Raw genomic sequence first — 23,319 nt, 5'->3', positions numbered from 1 at the left:
TGATGTCTCCCCGCCCATTTTTCCTCCCTATCAGGTAGCTGCTTTCATCTAAGTGGATGATATGTGTGGGCGCCAGCAACCCATCTCAGACCATGAAGAAGACTTCAAATCAATAACTGCAGTGTGTGTGTGTGTGTGTGTGTGTGTGTGTGTGTGTGTGTGTGTGTGTGTGTGTGTGTGTGTGTGTGTGTTTGAGTGTGTGAGGATGTGCACTTCCAATAGTTGGTCAGGGGAATATATGCCCTGGCATAATGCCAAAAAACACTATCCACGCCAGCTTTTTCTTAACTGCAGAGGCTCGTAGAGGCAACCTCAGCTTACTGAGAAACTACATGTTATAATATTACATAACAATACTGTACTACTATTTCAGCCAGGAAAGAGCTGCTAAAGCCTTAGCACTGCCCTACAGTGTATATCTACCTTGATTCAGTGTGCTAGTTAGCCAAACCTGGGTTGCCAATTGCACTGCTTTGTAGTTAGACGATACCTGCCAGTGTTTTAGCCAGGAGACAAATGTATTTGATTGTGATAGTGGATGGATAAGTGGCCCCCAATGGTCATCAGTCAACCTGCCAGGTGGCTGGACATACAGGTGGTGAGTTTCCCAACATTGCTGCTTTAATCACACTTAAAGGTCCAGTGTCCATTTAGGGAGGATTCGGCAGAAATGGAATATAATATGCATACCTTTGTTTTCATTAGTGTACAATCACCTGAAAATAAGAATCATTATGTTTTCATTACCTTAGAATGAGCCTTTTATATTGCCATGTTTCTACACTAGACCAGAACAGACAAACCAAACACTGACTGTGGATAGGGCCTGTCGTTTGGGTCATTTGCATGTCTAGATACCACTAGATTACAAAAGACTTGTAATTTGGTTAAACCAAATCTTTAAACGGTTAACATGGCAATAAAACCAATCATCAAGCCAGCTACTCACCAAGCGTATTGATCCGTATCTTAGGCATTTAGCCTGGTAAAACACTGCTTTATTCTTAGACTGCAGTAGCAATAGTCAGTGAGGGATGCAGCCACTGCAGAGGCAACAACAACGGCTCAAAGTTACCAATAATCCCTTTACTCCCCCCCTTTACCTCAACGGCTCCAGCCTGCTCACAGCCAAGGAAAGGCAGTCCTTGAATCTGACCGACATCATGGCATTGTCTTAGTGCAGTGCAGTCAACCTGTTATACAACTGAAGTGTAGTTTTGTGTGCTGCATACGTGTGTCTGTGTGTTGTTTGTTGAAGCAATGTTTGTTGTGTCAGTGGTTATACAATATTGTTACGGTTATGGAGGAGACAGAGGTTATCTGAGGAAGAGGTCAGCATCCCTCAAACTCCTGTCATTAGTTGCATCACAGTGCCCTCCGTGCTAATGTCCTGCTTAAGTGTTCGCAGACAGATGGACAGTCACAAACATCATCAGCTGTTATTCACAATAGCTGTTGCATAATGTTTATTACTTTGAACAGAAGAAGGAGCTTTGATTGCTTCGCCGATAATGCCTTAATCTTTTCTCTTTTTTTTAAAAAAAGTTTAATCTTATAGGCTGTAAAAAGTATGATCTTAATGAAGCTGGATGGAGTAACGGTCCTCAATTTTGGACCATAGCTTGCAAGTTTGATTGCAAAATGTAAAGCTACCATGTTTTGGCTTTGACAATGACTTAATATTAACCTTTGCCCTTTTATTTTCACCAGTGCAGCAGTTAAAAACTGTCTGAAAGATATGTGAATGTCTGCTGAGGTCTTTACACAGGGATAAGACGCTGTGTCTGTGTCGCAACCAACAGGTGCTGAAATACTGCTTATGTAATAATGCAGGGCTTAGTGCATCAGATGGATGAGGCTATTGAGGCCTGCTAGATTACAAAACAAATATAGCTATTGTGGGTGAGATAAAAGTGTGGTTGTATGTGTGTGTGTTTTAGTAATTCACTCACTATCAAGACAAAATGTCCTCATAAGGAAAAAAAGATGAACAAATCCTTCCAAAGTCCAAACATTTTGCCTTTCCTCACAACATAAATAATATAATCCATGAAGGTGTTGCCATCTTGGTACATATCTGTTTTTCTGTTCACATTCCTGTACACAAGCTGTTTTCTCAAATTGTGTCCCCAGGCAGTGAACTTCTGGCAAGTGCTGGTGATGAATGACGAGCACACAGAGCGTCGATACCTGCTCTACTTCCTGTTGGGCTGGGGACTTCCTGCTGTGGTCATCATTGTTCTGGTCATTGTCTTGCTTGGCGGCTTCGGATGGACCATACACAGTGTATACGGACTGGTGCAAGGAGATGTGTGAGTGTGACAGTGCAAAACACACACGTACAAACAACACAAGTGGTCTTTAGAGCTGATGAAAGGGTGGAAGGTGGAATGGACCCAACACTAACATATTCTGTTTTCATAAGAGGGCTCATGAGTGTGTTTTTCAAACCGGTCTGAGTCAGTCATGGTGACTTTAGTTTCTTTTTTGGGCTTAGGTGAATTCCACTTCAGGTTAGAGTAGAGCAAACAGAAAACACCTGAGCCAGTGACATCATTTGAGGCGGTTCCTTGCCCAATCAACTAAGTGACTAAATATGTCTCCTCATATAGAAACACAAGTCTTTACCTTAGGGGTGGAGGCTTTCAAACAGCAGGGAGCAGAGGAAGGGAGAAACCTCAATTGACCTGTGTACTGTGTGGCTTTGTGTGTGTGTGTGTGTGTGTGTGTGTGTGTGTACTGTGTATGTGTCAGGGTTCTTACACAGTATGGAAAAATATAGAAGTTACAGGTCTGGATAAGTATGGAAAAAAGAAAAGAGAATATGGGGAAATATTTGTGTTCCCAGACTGCTGTCCCTATTCTGTTTTCTAAAATACAAAATTCAGAATTTCTAAAAATAAATTGATCTTACAAGAAGAGAAGAGTTTTTCATGGCATTTGGAACAAGAAGCCAGTGCAGCATTTAACCAAATATTAATAGTTATACAGTGATGTAATTATTAGAAAAGTATACAGACCTTCTGATTGGGGAAACCATAGCTTTATGGCATTCATTGTTGTTTTCATGGACACAGTGAATAAACAAGGCTGCACAGACAGAGTTGTTGCGTGTTAATTGATTTCTATGAGCTACAATACCAAGCTACAATCTTCTGGCAATTACTTGGCAACATAATAGCATACAGTTGGACTAAAACCATTTGTTTACATAATAAATCTAGCTATTTATACTCAGATGTCAAATATGTTCTGAGTCTGGTCATTTCAGTCAGGAAAAGTACGAAATCTTGCAATGGAAAATGTGTGGGAACCCCGGCGTGTGAGCTAAAAATAGCCAGTTGCCTTATATATATAGAGACCACTTGAATCTTAGAACACAACAGATGAGGTCAATTTACAATAACCTGCACAATGATCCCTAGTCAGGTGTTGGAGTGTGTGTAGTAACTTCCAAAGTAAACTTTTTACATTGCAGCGTATGTGATTCAGTGGCCGTCTTTCGTGTGCAATCAAGTGTGCGTGACGGATGAGGGCAACTACTGATGCAGTTTGAACCCTTAAATCACATCTAAAATTAGCCAGTGGTCTTAGGTGTGGCTGTTATCCTTGGGATCAAATGTGTATGCGTGTTTCCTGTGGGTGGGTGTGTGTGAGACAGTGAGCGTATACATGAGAGATTCAAGGATACAGAGGAGTATTCAGTTTCCCTGGAAGCATACCTTCCTCTTTATGGGAATGAGGCAAGCTTTGAATTTTCTCTCTCTCTCTCTCTCTCTCTCTCTCTCTCTCTCTCTCTCTCTCTCTCTCTCTCCCTCCATCCCTCTCTTCATGAGGAGGTAAACAGGTCACTGTCTTGTTTTCTCACAATTCAAGCTGTCTCAGTTTCACCCCTGCCTGCGTGCAAACGGGTGTCAAGCTCAGATCGCACATCAGAGAGCATTTTGTGTCATATATATTTTGTATATGTATATTTGTACATAGGCTCAGTAGGGAGCGGCAACACGACGTAACAAATCCACCCTCTGTTTTTCTCCATGTTTTTGTCATGATTTCATATTTTTGTTCATTCTGTTGCCTTCTGTGACCACTGTGGTGCTGGTACTTCCATATAGTTAGTACTTAGTTAGTAGCCCCTATTACTGCTTTTTGGGTTGCACCTCATTTCATTTTTACTGTGGCCCATAGATTGGTCATCTTTAAACTGAACACACCCGTCTTTAAATTCAAGTGTGGATAAAACATAAACTCTGAACATAAAAGCAGGGCACATTTATGAGATGAAAGATGAGAGGAAAATACATTAATAATTTAAGTAGGAAAAACTACAATTTAACAGACTAATTTGGCAGGAATGTTTATTGATTCTTCCACATAGATAGATTGTATAATGATTAACTACTGCAAATATCAAGACTTAAGGCATTCTTGATTTTATTTAATTTCATGTTAATTACTTAACAGTATGTAGTCCTCTCTCACTGATTATGTTACTTATTATCTGGGCACAGTTGATGACAGAAGTGATTATAAAAATTTGATTTGATTTCAATTTAACCAAAATACACTTTATATAGTACCTTACTAGTTTTTCTAACAAGTCTAACATGATAAACTGTGTTACTTGGACAGACTGATGAATTGTTAGTTTGGCTTCTTTATAGCCAGGCTATAAAGTTGCTAAAGTAATATCCTATAGAGGTTGACATTCAAACTTCACATCTGGCTCTGACCTGTGTAAATGTAAATGTACAACTTTCTTGTCCCGCAATTACAGTATGTGAGTCAAAGGTTACCACGGAGCATGTATGTCTCCTTAAGACAGACTTAATTTATACTATTAACTTTATATGTGCCTAAGTTACTCATTATCTCACACTGCCATGTGTATAAAAAAGAAAACCCCAGCAGCAATCAAAATCCCCCATAAAAGAAATTGTTCACTTTATTTCTCCTCTCTCAAACCATGTTAGTTAGAGAAATTGGCCTTTTCGTAATGTTTTCTTCATTCACTACATTTCACTTTCTTGTGAGAGTTTCAGTACAGTAGGATCTCATCCTTTCACAAGGCCACAGCAGGACAAATATCCATATTCCCTTGTGTTTATACTCTCATAATCTGGCTGTCTTGCTGGGAGAGGGTGATGCAATGCTTTATTTGGCATACCTCATGTTATGTTATGGCTAACATGGCTCCAATTATTTCTATGTGATTACTCAAGTCTGTGGTGAGGTCCTATCTATATTTTAGGCTCCCACCTAAACCAGGGGCAGAGCTTGTTTTGTAATAAAAAGGACAAAGTCACACGAGTGTTTTGATAGTTGTTTGGCAGTTACAGTTTATATGTGGATTTCCAAGTTTCCCAGAGAAAAATCATTCGACATCAGTAGAGAAAAACATGTACAATTGGACAGAAGCTGGGAAAGGACTCCTGAGATTTTACAGGCAAACAACTCAGAGATAGAGAATGAAAAATAACTCACACCAACAGACACATTGTAGAAAGAGACATAACTTGATTTTACTTTTTTTCAAAACTTTGATAAAGAAGTTTTCTTTTATTATTTGTATTAAGCCTGAAATTCAATTTGTCTCCAAAAAATGTTTAAAGTTTCTCATTTGGCTGTAAAGCAGGATCAGCAGATGGACTCACATAACCCCTCCATATTCTTCTCCCTTTCAAAGCAAGAAACAAATGTATTGTGAGGTGTTGTTTGTTTTTTGAAATGTTCTTTCATTCTTTAAATAGAAAACAACTTTTAAGCGTCTTTGGCCTTAATTATTATCCCGCTGTAGCTGCAGGGTGACCTGGTTGTTCAGAAGATTTAAGAACATACGTATTTTGCTGTTGAAGGCAGTTGAGCAAGAATGTTGTGAGTCTTAGCCAGGCTCAGAGGTCTCACTGGCCAGATCCTGTTTGTGAAACGTAGAAGAAACAAAGTCTTAATTTAAATATAGAGCAATACAGGTAAGTAGTATGGGCATGGTTCCCCCCTCTCTCTCTCTCTCTCTCTCTTTCCATCTCTCTTTCCATTCTGCTTCTTTCTACATACGCCAAAACAAAAACCAGTCACTCACATTTCTGTCTGTCCCTCCTCTAGATGCTTCATCCCGAACATCTATGCAGCTCTGTGCACAGCGGTACTTGTGCCTCTCATCTGTCTGGTTGCAGTGCTGGTCGTATTCATCCACGCCTACCAGGTTACTCAGCAGTGGAAGGCCTACGACGACCTTTACCGTGGACGAACCAACAGCACAGGTATCCAACACAGCTGTAAATACGTAAAAACACACAAATAAATGCAGTTATACGGAAGCATAGAATGTACGCTCTGTGGGCTTTAAAACTAACTTTAAAAGGCAAAGATATGTGTGTACACAAAAAGATTAGAACTCAAGATACAACTGCTTACATGTACAACCACACAATCACTCACTCTGCACACATACAAACCACAAAAACAAGTAACCAGCTGCCAGATTGCCCTCAGGAACTAGACTGCATCCACCCCTATTTTGGGATAAAAGTTTCAGCCCCTATTTTGCTCAGCTTACAGGCCCTGTCTCTGTCTGCGGTGTGTGTACCCAAGGGATTCATGATTAAGAAACAAAACAATACCTGCTTTTCTGAATGAAATAATGCTGACGGTTGGATTTTTATTCAGCCATTGTACTTATAAACAGCCTCAAACTGAAACTTTATGCAAGATTCTTGTTTGCGGAGAAATAACCATCGTAGAGTTCGGTCAGTATCACTCACAGTCACTTTGCCCACACATGAAGATCCTAGCCACACCACTTTAGTCCCTCTGAATCATGGCTGCAATCAGTGGCCATTGGTGAGAATCAGCAGGCTTTAGCTTGTTTTGCTCGGTCCAGGCCCTCCAATGACAAAGCAAAGCCTGAATTAGTGCCAGTCCTTTGGCTGTCAAGCAGTTTTGCCTACACGCTGTGTGTGGCCTCTGATGTTGTGTAGGAAACCACTCTACGTTCTCATTTGAAAAACCAGGCAGAGGCTAAAGGTCATCCTGTAGGATTTTTCTTTGACAGGAACATTTTCCTTTGGGAGACAGTGTGGAAGGCACGGATCAAGAGTATACTGAACTGTATGTAGAATAAGAAAAGTAGAGAATAAACAGTCAGTCCGTTTAAAACTCCTTATTTACTTAGAGACAAAGAGAAAGGGAAAGAGACAGAGAGAGAGAGAGAGAAAGAGAAAGTGCAGTGGAAAAGGTAGACACAGCACACACTATTCAAAGCAGCAAAAGTCCCAGCTGAGTATCTGTGGCACAATTCCCTTGAGGTGTGAATATGTGTGTGAGGTGTAAATATGTGTGTCCATTTTTGTGTAGAACAGCTGCACTGTGAAAAGTCTGCTTATGAATGAGAATTAAAATGAATTCAGGGAAGTTCATTCAGCCATGGATCAGTGTTGGTTGCACCCTGAGGGGGCAGCAGCATTACTTCATTAAAATGTTTAAACTTATAATGACTTTGTGGAAGAATTTCTCCTACACTTGCACCTCTTTTTATGGGATTTACATGTACACACTGGTATTTATGGTAGGAAATTTTTGTAAAATATTGTTAATAACTATTAAATAGGCTATAAATTATCCTGGCCATTTAAATGGTCATTTAGCATTTAGTATGATGTCATTATATACTTTAGACTTTCTCTCAGCACAACTCTGACTGACTTACAGTTGAACCTTTAGTTTTTATTTGGAAACATAATGATGCAATACCACCACATATACACATGCATACTTAAGCATGAACACAACATGCACACAATCATTATGTACTCCATTTAGTTGCACTTTTCTTTTCTTTCTTTTTTCTTTTGACAGAGTAATATATCAGCATTGGCTTTGTCTCAACATGTCCAGAGTCCAAAGGGGAATAAAACAAATGTTAGAGAAAGGTCTATAATATTTTATTGTTCCTTGCTCAGGCTACGCCTCTGCTCAGTCCCTGTACTTATCTACAATTTGTCAGAGTTGGTTTAAAAAGCCGAAGGCACTGTTGCAACAACCCGCCTCATTTTCAGTTCTGCAGTATACAGTGGTCAGGCAAAAACAACAATCATAAAAAAGCTTTTGATTTTGATGTGTTTTGCAGGCTCTTTTACATATTAACTTTAAATAAGTTAAATGAAGACTATTCATCATGTGTTGTTTCGTTACTCCATGGTTATTTTCTTAAGATGGGTCCCTTAATCACACTCATGAATCTAGTAGTGTGAGATTCACCTTGACATTCCCATCCTGTCACGGTTCGTGCAGAACCTGTGGGATAGCTGATGACAATGAATGTTTAGGTCGCCAAGATTTCCAAAATGCGTTATTGCAGCAAAAACTGATGAGATAAGCTGAGGACTTATCTGTGTCTGTGATTGTGAGAAGCCCACATGTAAAACTTGCAGGGCTGTGCGAGATAGAACAGGACTTCTGACGTCAGTGAAATCAAGTGTATCAGTGTGTTTGTGTACCTGTACCTCAGGAAGGCTTGAACCTCTGCCATTGTGACCAGTGTAAGGTGTGCCAGCACAAAAAACATAAACAAAATAAACAAAATTTACAACAGTACCTATTCAGAGTACATCAGTAAGCCCTTATCAAAACCCCCCACTGAACCCGCTAGGTGTGTTTGCAAGACATGATGTTCTTTTGATACAGAAGTGAGCAGACTTTCAGTTTTCAACAGAGCAGAGTTGAATGAATAACTATTATTGTTCCATTTTTATGGCTCCAAGTGTTCCCTGACTGCACTTTGATCGCTGATTGGTCAGGAATGTGGAAATAAACAAATACATGTGATGGATGAGATTTGATTGCAGAGTGCTGCATTATGTACTTTTTGTGTTTGAAGCTGTGCAGTTGCTTTATTCGGATGCCAGACACATGTTTATACTTTGCTCTCATATAGCCTCGTTATCAATAGCCTTGAAATGCAAACTCATGTTATTCACAATGGATCAGAACTGAGTTAGTTTTCTTGTGCCTAGTTTTGTAAGATGTATTTTTTATGCCTACATTATGCACATATCAAAGACATCAACTTGATGTATTTGGTTTAGAATATTTTATTATTAGAAAGAATTTGTTCCCAATTTGTAGCTGTACAGAAGAGGACACATTGGATACAGTTGTATTGGAGACTAGTTGTCTCTTGTCACATTTCAGATGTATATGAGCTGTTTAAGTTCCATCAAAGAGACATTTCCCCTCTAAACTTCTCAGATGGTTACATTTAAACAACTGAAATTTGTGTAGCAGAACTTAGTTTTTTCCTCTTTCCTAAATCATTAATCATCTCAGATTCATCTTGTGGCCCATTGAGGGGCCTGACCCCTAGGTTGGGAACCACTGAACTAAACTGTGTATAAAGTAGTTAAAAGTAGGTGCACCTTGACCAGCTACAACAGTGAAATATTGCTTATATTAACATCTAATAATGTAATATATATCTGTTACAGTGGCAGTTTTCTGAGCGGAATGAGTACTTTTACTTTTGACACTTTAAGTACATTTTTATGCTAATACTACTGTTCTTTTACAAAACTAAGATTTTGAATGCAGCACTTTAGCTTGGAACAGAGTATTCTTATATATTGTTGTATACTTATTCCACCACTTTTATTTGTAAATTTCTGTATTTACTTATGAATTTCTTATAGTTCTTCGTTGTTTTTCTGTTGTCACAAAAGTACACAAAACTATATGTTCACACTTAGCTCAGACACACATTACTTGTATATAGGGTGTTTGTGAGCGCTCAGCACACACTTATTGCAACATGTTGTTATTACAGCTGCTGACCTCTCTGTGACAGTAATGTCAGCACCGTCTTGAGTTTCTGCCCTTCTGTTTTTGTTGAACCCACATTCTCCTCTCAGTTTGTCTTCTCACACCAGGAACCAGCTCTGATCAAATGTAAACAGCAGCCTGTCCTGCTGTAGAGAACAGTAGCTCAATCGTGTCAAGTTTTTGTGCAGAAATTGCACTACTGGGGGTTAAACTGTTTGTTTACTTCTTAGCTCCGCCAGAAAGAAAGACACCTATGACCTCATGTAGCGTCTCACTAGCAGAGACCCTCTCATGTGTTTCTGCAAAGGCTTTCATATACATTCATGCATGCTTACACAAATACAAATACAACCACATGCACACATACAGTAACTATGGATATCTTGTTCCTGCTCTGCTCTTCTTTCTGCTTCTTCTTAGAGGTAGCAAGCCAAACAGTCAGTCAGCATTTTGCCATCTTTGCCTTTTAGTCTCCATTTGGCTTTAGGAACCTGTTCTTACTGTGGGAGCTCTGCCCTGGCCGCAGACTGGAATGTGCTTACATGGTTGGAAAACGCAAACCAAGGAGGGAGCAGATGGAGACAGATGTGCAAGATAGAAGAGAGAGAGAGAGAGAGAGAGAGAGAGAGAGAGAGAGAGAGAGAGAGAGAGAGGGAGAAGTAGAAAGTGTGAAAAGACAATGGTGAAAAGCAACAGAGCTCATTAAGCTGATTTATCGACTCTGAGCAAACATACACCATAACAAGACAGAATGTTCAGACCCGAAGCACAAGGAGACTAGGTGTGAAATAATAATACTGAAGCAATAGAAAACAGTGACCATAGTACTGGGAGAATAAATAATGACTTACAGGAAATAAGTCACAAAGGGAAAGGGAGAGGCTTGAAAAGTAAGAAATTGAAAAGAATGAAACATTGTTAAGAAAGTATAATATTGTTCAGCCAGAGGAAAGGCACAGTGTGATAAGGAGCAGAAGTTGGAAGTGACAGGGTGGTGGAAGTGGCACCTAAGTGAGGGCTTTTTGTGCAAACTTGGGCCCCGTGCCCTGTGTTTCCATCCTACTTGTGAAGTGAAGTGAACTGTACAGTCTGCCCTACATAACACCTATCAGTAGACTACAGCTGGAGTGACTCAGCAGTATCATTTTGTACTGGTGCATTATCCATTTCACACTTTGAGGGTCAGCATGTAGGTCAGGGATAAAGTTGATTTTGAGTGTGTTACCTTGAAATACATGTTATCTAATACATTAGATTCATCTTATTGTACACATTTTTCTCTACGGTCAGTTTGATAACATACGCTCTCTATGGTCATGGTAAATATGGCGTGGTATAGAGCATGAATTAATGTTATCAATGGTACATCGTGTTCTCAGCAGCAAGATGATCACTAATGGAAACACTGCGCAGCAAATTCCAGCCACCTTCCCGGCCCCAACACACACACACACACACACACACACACACACACACACACACACACACACATAAATAGACAGCCATTGCAGACCTAATGACAACGTCTCTTACTTTCTGAAGTATGACAAAATGTATTTCTCTCATTCATTTTGTGTATCTATCTATCTGTAACTATCTTAACACAATAGACAGTGTTTTTGCTTGTTTCAACAACTGCTTCCATAATGTTCTGCTTCATTATTTCCTCCTGAAGGAAACAAGCTAGATAGTAATGAGCTTCTTTATTTATCAGGCCTCTCTCCCTCACTCTCTCTCTCTGTTGTGATGACTCACTCTTAACAGTTGATCAGTTTGCTCCTGATTGGCAACTCTCATTTTGTTTGTTCTCTAATTAGCTGTTCTAATAAAAGGAGAGGGAATGATTTTTCAAGCTGAGAAAGACACCATGAACTTACAGATGAGGTCCAAGGATACGTCAGTGGCCTTAATTCAGTCTCCACAGCCTCTGTTCTCTTGAACTCTAACTTAATGAATCATGAATAACACAAGGGCCAGTGGTTAAAAGGAATATAAATGTATCTGTCCTGTCTTTAATAGATGAAGTCAGAGGTGATATTTTATTCACTTCTGCTTGTGTAGCGTGACATGCTGTATGTGATGTATCAGCCCACACAGAAAGTAGATTACCAGTGACACTAGTTGGTACAGGAGATCTTAGATTAGAAACGCGTGCAGAAAGACTTTTTGGTGGTCTAGTTTTATCTTAAAAACACTTGACGCAGTCCCAATATGGAAGATCTGTTTGAATGTTTTCCTGCATGCTGTGTACAGTGTGGTGTGTGTTTGTGTTGACTGTACACAGCATGCAGGAGGAGGAGTAAGCATTTTAGCATGAAGTTAGCATGTGTGTATGCTTTTTTGTTGCAAATGTTGGATAGCATGGGTTTGAGAGTATATTTTAAGGGCCCTATTTAAAGGGTGTGCTAATTACTGAGGGAAACACCTAGAATAGTGTTTGATTAATGAAGATCATTTATTAAAATTAAGCCACGTATGCCTTTCACTTGGGCTACATGAGTCACAACCATAGTCCCACTCCCTAACGTACTGACGAGAGTGGTGAGGTGAGCCAAGATGAAGGCTTGCTACAATGTTTGTTAAAATGGGAATGGCATGACTCCATAAGGTTATTTTTAAGGCATTCTGTTGGTGCTTTGAAAAAATAACCCAGCAGCCATGGTGTTCCTGTTGTGAGGACCAAAGATGTTTTACCTCTAGACAAAGAATATTGGCCACATTTACGCACCCTTAAATTTAATAAATTCATCAGAGTGATCATTTCTATGTCCTTGTTGATAATCTCCTATATTTTGCACCTGACATTTCCACTTTTTAGAAGTTAGTGTGTAAGGTTTATGATGATCTATAGGCAGAAATGGATTATATTATGCATAATTATGTTTTTATTAATCACCTGAATAGAGGAACTGCTATGTTTTTGTTACCTTAGAATGAGCCTTTTATATCTACAGACGCCACAGATCGCCTTCCATGGAGTCTGTCACGTTGAACCAAAATGTTTCTACAAAGGCCAAAAGGGACAAACCGAATACTGTAGGGTGAAGCGAGGGGGTTGCAATCTGCAGCTACACCGCTAGATGCCGGTTCTGCCTTTTGGTGTGGTGCAATAGTGCCCCCTCCTGGGCCTTTTAGTTTTCTCTTAGCACGCACTTTGACACAGAACAGGAAGTCGGCCATCTTAGCCATCTACTGTAATCAATCCAGCATCGTCTGTAAGAATTGGCTTAGCACAGACCATAGAACAACACCTGCACAGTATTTTTGTGAAATATATTTTATAAAGCCTCATTTCTGTATCTTAGCAAATTGTCAGCTTAGCCTATGGGTCAGCAACCTTTACTTTCAAAAGAGCCATTTTTGCTCAAAAACCAACCAAAAACCAACAAAACTTTGTCATTTACACAAACAAAATAATTGTGCACACTGGCTCTTAGATCAATACCAGCATTAGCATCACAAATGATCAGTAGATGAAGCCCGGAGTGGGGAAAATGGGAGTTCAACCCCATGTGCATGCTTGCATGTGTGCTAGCTTGAGCTTTTCTCAGTCAGTCTGCTCTCCAGCAGTGTACAGCGATCATTAGTTTGGGCTTTAATCTGGAGTCCACATGTGGACCTCATGGACTCATTAAGACTTTTGCAGAAGAAAAGTCGCTGTACACAATGTTGAATTAGAACTCATTAAACAGCTCCTGAGGCCTGCTCCTAGCTATAACACCTAAAGCTTCTCTTCTACCTCACTGTTGGGGGTTATCAGCCCTTGATTCAGAAACACACTAAACTGTACGAGTAACTGATGATGCATCAACATCTGGATTCAACCATAAATCATGTTATACTTTAAAGGGTACAAAGTAGCAAGTCTCTGTGTGTGTATCAATCATACAAAGAGTGGAGCAGGTATTATGAGTTTTTTTTAAAAATAGGATAAAAACGTATCAACTGTATTTTACAGTAGTCATAAAATGAATACAATGCGGTTTTGTATTTTATGTAGTTGTTGATACATTAACTTGCAGATATTGTTTTTTAATCCTGTTCTGTTGTTATCTTGTGCTCCAGAGGTGCCGCTGGTTCTCTACCTGTTCCTGCTCATCTCCCTGATCTGGTTATGGGCAGGACTCCATATGGGCTACAAGTACCTGTGGATGCTCATCCTCTACGTCATCTTTAACTGCTTGCTGGTGAGCTCATTAACTTATTTATCTATTTCTTTGTTTACTTGCTTGCATATGTGTATACTTAGTCATTCATTATAGTCCAGTACAGTTGTTTTGTTCATATGATCAGCAGCAGCATCTCCCATTTTGTATTGCAGTCCCTTCTTGATTGTACATTGCACAAAAAAGACGAATGCACTGGTCTTTCTTTCTTAATCTAATCATTGGTTTTGTTATTAATTACCATCAACATAAATTTAAGTTGTCATCTTTGTTAATGTCCCCAGTGCAGCGTTAGGAAGTGAAACTAATGTAAAGAAATGTTTCGATCTGCACCCTCAAGCTTGAATTGTTTTGGATTTTGAATTTGCAGGAAGTCTTTTATTAGATTTGACTTGAGTTGACAGCATTAAAGGTACTCTCTCATTTTGTTATGCTGCTCCCAAATCTCCAAATTACCTCAACGCAAAATATTGCTGTTTTGAGTCTGTACATGAGAACACGTGGGGATTTAGAGTGTGCTACGGCTTCAGTAATAATATCAGGATATGTACTTTTGGATTAACATCGATTATTTTCTTCTTCCGTGTGGTATTTGCTCATTGTATTTGCATTTCAAGGATTGTGATATCAGAAGGCTTTCTGAAGGTTACCACAAATAAAATATTGATGAATTAGGCTACTAGACTGGTGCATGTGTGTGTACAGGCATGTATATGAGTGTGCTTGTGTGTGTGTGTTGATGTTTTGTTGACTTAGAGAGTGAGATTGTGATGAAGGCTACTTCATCCCACTTTGAAGCCCAGCTTTGATGTGTTGGCAAGGCCGAGCAAGAAGAGCCTCAGGAGTGTAGAGCGAGGCAGGGTTATCACTGTGTCACGTCTCACTGAAGCCTCTCACTGCCATCTCTCTCTCTCTATCTGCTTTCCAATTGTGTTTTTGTCTGTTTGCCTCTCTCTTAATTTGCTTCTCCCTGTCTTTCCTCCGACTCTGTGCTCTAAGTATCTGCGGAGACAAGGCCAAGACGGGACATTAATGAGGCACAAGATAACTCTTATCACCAAATATCTCCTAACAGCTGGAAAACCCAAACTTTTGCACTGCTATCTACTGTAACTTCAAAGAGTTAGATAGCAGACAATTATCAATGATTATAGGTTGAACTCCTCTTGTACTTCTGGTTTCAGTATTTCATAGCAATTTCTAGTAGAGAATTTAATTCTCTGTGGCCATATCTGTTATGGAACTTATATAAGACTCACTGTTCTGATGTACAGATGACAAAAGTGTGCATTAGTCTTGTGTTTTAGACTTCAAAACTGCAGAAAAAATGCAAAAGGCCCTATCTATAGCCAGTGTTTGGTGTGACCATTCTTGGATACTGTAGAAACATGGTGGCCTCAATGAAAGGTGAATATTATATTCCATTTCAGCCAATATCCTCCTAAATGTTATGCACTGGAGCTTTATCACTAAACTGTTTCACTGACAAAGCCTGCTGTGAAACTGGTCTTTTCCTAACCTTAGAGAGCTTCTAAACCATCTAACCAAGTATATTTTTTATAGTCATACAGTATCACATGACCATCAGTAGCTTAAATCCAAAATAGTGTTGGACTTACAAAGCTAGAATCTATTTATCGTTTTAAATTGTTAATTCAGCGGCTCAGGAGTGTAGTTGTGTAGAAATGTTTTGCAACTTGAGCGACTCAATAATGTCCAGGAAGCTCTCCCGACCCCTCTCTCTTTGGTACAATAGGTTATTTTCTTTCTTGTCTCGTCTTTAAATGTTTGTGGTCTCTTCTGTCATCTTATGAGAGACACCACCTGCCTGTAAAGTGTGCCATAAGAGGTCTGTGGTAACCTGTGGTGATATGTGGCGTCCACATGCAAAAGACAACAGTGTTGCACCAAAGTAAACTTCTCCTGTTGGTACAGTGACTAATGAAGAGAAGTGATGTCAACGCCAACAGGCGATGTCGCACTTAGCACTTGTTTATGAGTTCCAATAGAGTTTGTCCCACTCTCTGACATCATGTGGTCAGTTTCTTCATCTGGCCAATAGTGTGCTGGTGCTCTTTAAAGTCACTGGTCTTTAGTTATATGACCATGTTTGTCAATTAGAGGACATTAAGAATTTTATTTAGATTTTTATCAAATTACATTTACGACACACTCCTTTTTGTCCTGAGAAATTAAATGATCATTAACTTATTACATTCCTAAATCTCATCAATGTTACAGCTTTTCTAGACACGAGTTTCAGTTTTCTTTTGGCCAAGGTAAAAATCCTGCCTTAATCCTGTAGGAACACTTCAAATTAGTCCTTTGTTCCTGCTGTAGTGACCTTAAAGTGTTCTTATCATTGATGTAGGCCCCCAAGGACTCCCAGTTCTCTGCCTCCAATCCTCCAATGTCCACACAAAAAACACAAACATACAGGCATCTATTTGCACACACACAATGACAAAAGTCTCCTGCTGCTGGTAATCAGCTGCATTTCTACTGAAAGCGGAGAAATACAACATAAAAGGACTTCATGCCTGCCAAATAGATTGCCTCCCATTGCATCCAGTTTTCTCTTGGCATCAGGCGGGACACATCCTAGCGACAATTTGACACTTGTAGCCAACTTCAGCTCAGCATTCTTTAAATGAAGTCTCTTAGGAAAGAGGTATGGCAATTGATTTTCAATGCTAGCTCCTACATTGCAGCCTTAAAGCTCAGACTAAAACAGCAGTCTCTGGGGTTTGGTCTGGCTCTGCAGTAAGAATAAAGAAGGATTCATCCAAATGGAATGGACAGGTAAAGGACAAGGACAATGATTAGCAGTAAACAAACTCGTCTGACCCAGTTTTCCACAAAGCACGGCTGAGGAAAGACACTGTGTTGATGGAGATGCTTTTGCCTTGAACCAAGCATGGTTGTAATAAGATTTGTGTGTGTCTGCACCCACATTTTATGGAGCGAGTTTGATTTATTTAACTATGAAGGGGAAAATAGTTGCATTAAGAGGGTTGACATTATGTGTTCTTTTGGGACTTCCATTACTGACTGAATGAAAGTTTAATGAAAGCAAATGGGATCCTGATAAAAAAACCTAAAAATGTACTTCTCATCGAACACTCTGCACACCTTGAAGAGAAATTTGAACAGATGCAGGCCTTCAAAGATATATGAAAGATGTTCACGTCTGGGTTAATGTGTCCCAGTGCCAATGCAAGAAGTTCTGATTAAAGTGCTATTTACAGAATGCTTTTAAAAACTGTTGCACAAGAAGACTTCAACTAAAGGTTGTGATGATTGTCACATCCATTTACAAATTTACCCTCGCCTGATCTCTTCAGATTAGATTTCATGTCACCCGTTCAGGACTAGCTTGATAACTAGACTGAAATGTAATTTTACTTTCACATCATTATTTGAATCACTGCACTCAATGTTGAAACATTTTAATTAGCGAAAGAGGTTAACAAACTTCTTACTTGCGGACTGTACAGGCTAATATGCTGCATAACCACCTGTTTATATGTTTATATTTAATAGTTCCACTAGCTGCTTATTTAAACATGCTATCTTATCCTTTATTCGGGTATTTAATGTGATCATTTTCCATTTTGTTCCATAGCCTAAAGGTTGCAAGTCATTATACTTTAGGTCTCTGCTGCAAAGAGTAGGGCAGTTGTTGTTGTTTCCTTCATGCTGTGAATTTTCCATTAGGAGAATTTTCCATGTTTACCTTGGTGTTGTTGTTGATGTGGTTGTGTGGCACACCTTCCAACAGCTGATTACTGAACACCATTAAACAGCTGCAGATGTTACAGCTGTGCAAGACTGTATATGTGTTGCTGAAAACAGATTACTCTTTGGTTATTGAGCACTGTGTTTTTTAGAAAGCAACCATCGAGTGGGGTATTTAATAGAACCAAACTGTGAAACTGATCATATTTGCAATGGTTTACAGAACTTTTTAATCCACAGATTTTTAAATCTGTTTTGCTTCTATCCCTCATTTTCCATTGTACCACACTGTTACTCTGGATCCACATCTGTGCCACATCAGGCTGAATTAGAAGACAATAATCAAATCACCACAGCACCACCCCTCATTATCTCCTCCTGCGGTGGTACCTCTGCCGATAAACCTTCCCTCGTTGTGAAACATCCAGGAGTGAAACAGCACCATGCTCCATTACAGTTTAATTCCACCTCCGTTTCCTCATTGAACCTTTGTACTCGCCTAAAAATAGGACACAGGATATCTGTGTGTTATTATAGAATCGAAGACCCAGGCCTATGGGTGTCCACTCACATGCAGTTGGCTGTGTGAAGCCTGCAAAGAATTAGGATTTAGGGGAAATAGATCTGTTGCTTTTATGAGCACAGAAAATGATTTCCACACAACAAAACATACTTTTTCATGTTAGGATTGAAGGGAATATTAGATCATATATTCAGTTTTAAACAAAAATGACGCTGTCCCCCAATATTAATATGTGTGAGTGATAATAATTATCACTCACACATAAGTCAGTTTTCAAGACTTTGTGGACTTATTATCGCTACTTTTTTTTGTCTCCTTGTCCCTTTTACCCCGCACAGACAATACACTACTCTAGCTGTTCTTTTCCTCTTTATATTTGAATTTATTAAAAAGCAGCATCTAATTTTCTAGGGGGTCCTAAAGACACAAATACAAAACAAAACACAAAAATAGCATTACATAACAAACATTCACTGCAAATACACAGACACAGACCGATGCTCACCCTTCCCCACCCACACTCCCAGCCCTCAGTTGTTGAACAGGAAAACAAAAAGTTAGAAACAGTGACCTGGATGATATTTCAGGAGTACTGAAGATTATTAGGTACACACAAATTCAAATAAACAAGTTGTTTTCAAATGAGAAAATAATTTACAGTTCATCCAATTTTATTCTCATTCTTGGCTCCAAATGTTTCTCCTCGTGGTGTTTCTTCCATCCCTTCCTCGCTTTCTCTTGATCCAAGCTTTGCTCCCCCCCTTGACCCACCTTCCTCCCTGTCCTTCCTGCTCACCTTTAGGTCTGTGCTTTCCATATCTAAAGACGTGGCCTCTCCAGTGATCAGGGAACACTTACATAACACGCTTATGGTAGTAAAGCCCGTTCCTCAGGCTGCACAGCCTGCTAATGATCTGTGCTAATCACCCACAGCTGCAGTCATGGATAGCAACACACTGTACACACCCGTATGTGAATACACACCTGGCTGCTTTTGTTCACTGTTTTATGCTGCAGGGAAGTTTCATTTCCTTCTTTAACTTCTTTAAACAGTAATGATAGTACAATTACTCTACACTCTATTCTACAACACTAAACTCAGTTCCTAATCCTAAAATAGTATACATTTCTCACTTTGAAGCTCATTCACTCTTGTCCTCAAAAGTACATTAAAGCATGGACACATACACATTTACGTGGATGTGAGCACTCACAGACAGTTTGTGTAACTCACTCTTTAAAGAACACCAGACTATAAAGCACAGCCAATAATATGTTATGTGTTCCATGTGTTTTATTTATTTGCTGCCCTTTCTTTCCTTCTTACAAGCTGGATAGTCCTGTTTTACAGTGCACCCATAAACACGCAGTTTCCACTTGCAGTTCCTGTTGTCTCCCTGGTAATGGTGATTGAAACCATCAGCACTGTTTATAATTCCTTTTCTATGTCAATGTCCCTCGGTTACATGGGTAATGATGATCGCTTTACTACATATAGGAGCGTGCTTTGTAACTTTACTGTCCTTTGTTAATCGGCTGTCTGATCTGCTGCTTCCTGTGCTCTGTTAAACATAAAACAGAAGCATCTGGTTTAGTAACACGCAGCTTTGTAGTTTGAATATGTAACAAAATTGCTTTTCATTAAGTGTAAGACAGTTTTGGAAGTTTTTAACCACTGTCACTTGTCGGAAACGAAGCTTTGCTCATCAGACATATTGAACATTTTCTCTCTGCTAGTTTTATTTATTAACAATTAGCATATCTGAAGACCAAATGAATCGAACCTTTTCATTTGCCTGAATGTGTTTCTGTGTGTGAGGATTGTGTGTGTTGTGTGTGTTGTGTGCACCCATATGCATACACATTCACACGTTTGTGCCTTGTGCGTTCCATCTCTATCTGCCGTCATCGCCCAGTGATGGGTGTTGTGAAATACGGGATGGCCCTGTGGTATTTGACACTCCGGTGTTTTGGGGTAATTCTCAGCCCAGTGCTGTTGACCAAGAGGATCTGGTAATGACAAGGAAGTGGAGGAAGCAGAAATATCAGGGTGCCAATGATGTCATGCTTTAATGATGAAGTCATTTCCATTAATCCTGCTGGAAGAGGTGCTGCTGCTAGTAATGATGTGAAAGAAGTTCAGCTTTAGCAATAGCAATGCAATGTTTAATAATAATGCATCTTGACTACAGTTGACAATTTATCCTTGTGTTTTTCAACTTGAAAATATGTACTTGTATATTTAAGCAGTGCTAGGATCCCTAGTATTACAAGCAACCATGATACCTGAACTATATATGGAGCCAGCAATGTTACTGATTCTATGTCTGAAAGGCTTTAGATTGATCTTATTTGATGATGATGGTGAGGAGCTCTGCAAAAGATAAACTAGCAGAGCCGTGGAGAATGTATTTCTTAATGCTGATTTTTACCTTTTTCTCCTCAGGGCTTATATGTGTTTGCAGTGTACTTCGTCATGCACAACCAGCTGTGTTGGCCGACTAAAGCCAGTTACACAGTAGAGATGACCGGCCATGATGGTCCTGACTCTACCTACCAGGGAGGGGGACCCACCACGGTAGGGGGCGACATCAACAAATCAACTCAGAATCTCATCAGCGCCATGGAGGAGGTAAAAACCTACATACATATACAGCTTAGAGGGCCATCAGATAGACTCCCAACTATCCTATATCCTCATCTCATAACTGAATGGAAGATTTTGTTTTTCTGCTTGTAGATTTGTGTATCTCAGAAACGGAGTAAATAAAATATTACCATAATTTGTAGGAATGAATAAACTATGAAAATAGCCCCTTTTGTAAAAAAAAATAACATGTCTTTACATAAGATATATCAGTCTTAGCTGTACCTTCTGTCTCTGTGTTCCACCTTCTGTCCTAGTTTTCCTCCCCATACCTCTTCTTTTTCCCATGCCCTCATTCCCAGGCTCTATTTGTCCATTCCCTGGTCCTCCTTCACACATTCTCACATCAGCTGAGCGTGACTCCACAGAGAACATTTATACTCACTCACTTGGACACTTGCACTCTTCTGGCCTGTCTACTAGAGGCTGATTATGTAACATCTGTGTAAAATTGTGTGCGTAAACGGTCAGTCTTCATAACTCCCACGAACACCCATATCAACTCCTCATGTGACCTTTCTGTCAAACGGGCAAATCAAATGCATGCACACACTGAAAACATAATGTACAGACACACACAAGCAGTTGTTATGTAGCAGTTCTCCTCAGAAACCTTGTCCCTGGAGAATACCCTATAAGGACTAAGCTGGTGAGAGGAACAAAAAGAAGGACAAGAAAGGGGGCAGGTTTAACTTCATTACTCCTGGGAACTCCCCCTTCCCTCTCTCTTTCTCGATCTCTCTCCACATGAGAATCCAGTAATCTTGTTTTATTCATGAGAGCACACTCTTGCCCCCCTGAGATGTGGCTACAGCCCAGTAAGAACAATAAAAGCGCAGATAGAGGCAGCTTAGGGTGGCCATGGGAGAGTTAGATGAATGTCAATTTGTGGAGTGGTCTGATTGAAAGGAAATTGAAGTGAGATTGGAATAGGGATAGAAGAATATAATTTGAGGGTGGATTAATTTATTGAATTTGAGTCGCCTCCTCAAAGTGAACACGACAGATCTGAGGTGCCTGGTGGTGCTTAATTCACCTCACTGGGAAGCTCTGTACTGGTTACAGCCCAGCAAGCTTCAAAAGCTTGTACAATGTAGACGCACACACACTCACACTCACACACACACACACACACACACACACACACACACACACACACACACACACACACACACACACACACACACACACACATACACACACATACATATTTATGCATCTACATGGACAGATGAGGCATTCATAATAAATGAACACAGTGGAGAACAAGAGATAATGGATTCATCTAGTTCTTTAGTTAAAAAAAAAGAGAGATACACAGAAACAGTGATATGCTTTTGTTGTAAATCCTTACAGTGACTTTTTATTTCACTCTCTGTCTTCTTCTCTTTTTTCTTGCTTATCACTCCTGTCATTTTCTCTATGGATGCATAATTAGAGCTCCCCCCAACCCAAAACCAGCTAATTTTGGACTCTAAATAGAATGCTGTCATCTGTCTAAATGTACCGGCAGCATAATTTCCACGTTGTTAGGCTGATTCAGTATACTGACCTTGCTTTCACCCAATGAACCTACTGTGACCCTGTGGGTTGGCCTTAACCCTTCGGGGTGCTTGGACAACATGCACTCTGCCTGACCCTGACTCTTCACAGACATGATTACACGGCTGACAGACACAGCCATTCTCTGAATTAAACATGCATAATGTGTGTATTTTTTGTGTGTTTGTGTGAGTTTACTGATGATGAGGATGGTCGGCCTGATGTTGCCCTTCGTTCATGTGAAGTTAATGATACTGAACTAATCTGTAGCTTAACAACTACATGTATCGACATAAAAAAGTATGTGATAGTGAATGTTAACTGCATGTGCTCATATAGCTTTATTTGTGTATCTGTGTGTTTTAGGTGTCAGCTGACTGGGAAAGAGCGTCGCTGCGGCCCAGCAGTCAGCCCAGCAGTGTGTTTAAACCCAGTCCTGTGATGGGGACGTACACCACCGAGGGAGGCTTCATCAACACCAACCTGGTCACTGCTGACGAGGAGTCTCAAGAGTTTGACGACCTAATATTTGCCTTAAAAACTGGTGAGCATCCCACCAACATGCAGATATACTACACACTCACACATTTATAATGTGTACATGATTCAGGACATTAATTAATTATCTAGATAGATAGATAGATAGATAGATAGATAGATAGATAGATAGATAGATATGTATAGCCTATATATCTATATATATATATATATTAAATCTCTCTGCTGCCATGGAAACCATTCTTTCTCTGTTGCCATCAATGTTTCATGAGCTGAGGTCCCAAACTGCTCACTGATATATCACCAACACACACACACACACACACACACACACACACACACACACACACACACACACACACACAGTCATCTCCTCACTCTTTCAGATCACT

General features: G+C 39.8%; 1 protein-coding gene and 1 long non-coding RNA gene across 5 annotated transcripts in view; one reads left to right on the top strand and one right to left on the bottom strand.

Moving 5' to 3' along the window:
• The window catches only part of adgrv1 (adhesion G protein-coupled receptor V1), a 110,543-nt gene that overhangs the window by 82,967 nt on the left and 4,257 nt on the right, over positions 1-23,319 (top strand). For all 3 annotated transcript variants that reach the window (XM_051423724.1, XM_051423725.1, XM_051423723.1), the window contains 5 exons: positions 2,134-2,312; positions 6,103-6,260; positions 13,879-14,000; positions 20,687-20,872; positions 22,796-22,973. In XM_051423724.1, the coding sequence (XP_051279684.1) occupies positions 2,134-2,312; positions 6,103-6,260; positions 13,879-14,000; positions 20,687-20,872; positions 22,796-22,973 (823 nt within the window). The remainder of the gene's footprint in view (positions 1-2,133; positions 2,313-6,102; positions 6,261-13,878; positions 14,001-20,686; positions 20,873-22,795; positions 22,974-23,319) is intronic.
• On the bottom strand, positions 5,314-7,165 carry LOC127376680 (uncharacterized). Of its 2 annotated transcripts, none has more exons than XR_007887554.1 (4): positions 6,762-7,165; positions 6,080-6,273; positions 5,839-5,914; positions 5,314-5,677 (listed from the first exon to the last, which is right to left on the bottom strand). It is a non-coding gene; the product is annotated as an uncharacterized LOC127376680 (long non-coding RNA). The 2 variants fall into 2 exon arrangements; XR_007887555.1 differs by lacking the exon at positions 6,762-7,165 and adding an exon at positions 6,415-6,452.

Source organism: Dicentrarchus labrax, unplaced genomic scaffold (genome assembly GCF_905237075.1).
Source record: "Dicentrarchus labrax unplaced genomic scaffold, dlabrax2021, whole genome shotgun sequence".
In the NCBI taxonomy this organism is placed as follows: Eukaryota; Metazoa; Chordata; class Actinopteri; family Moronidae; genus Dicentrarchus; species Dicentrarchus labrax.
This window is presented reverse-complemented; position numbering and strand designations above follow the sequence as displayed.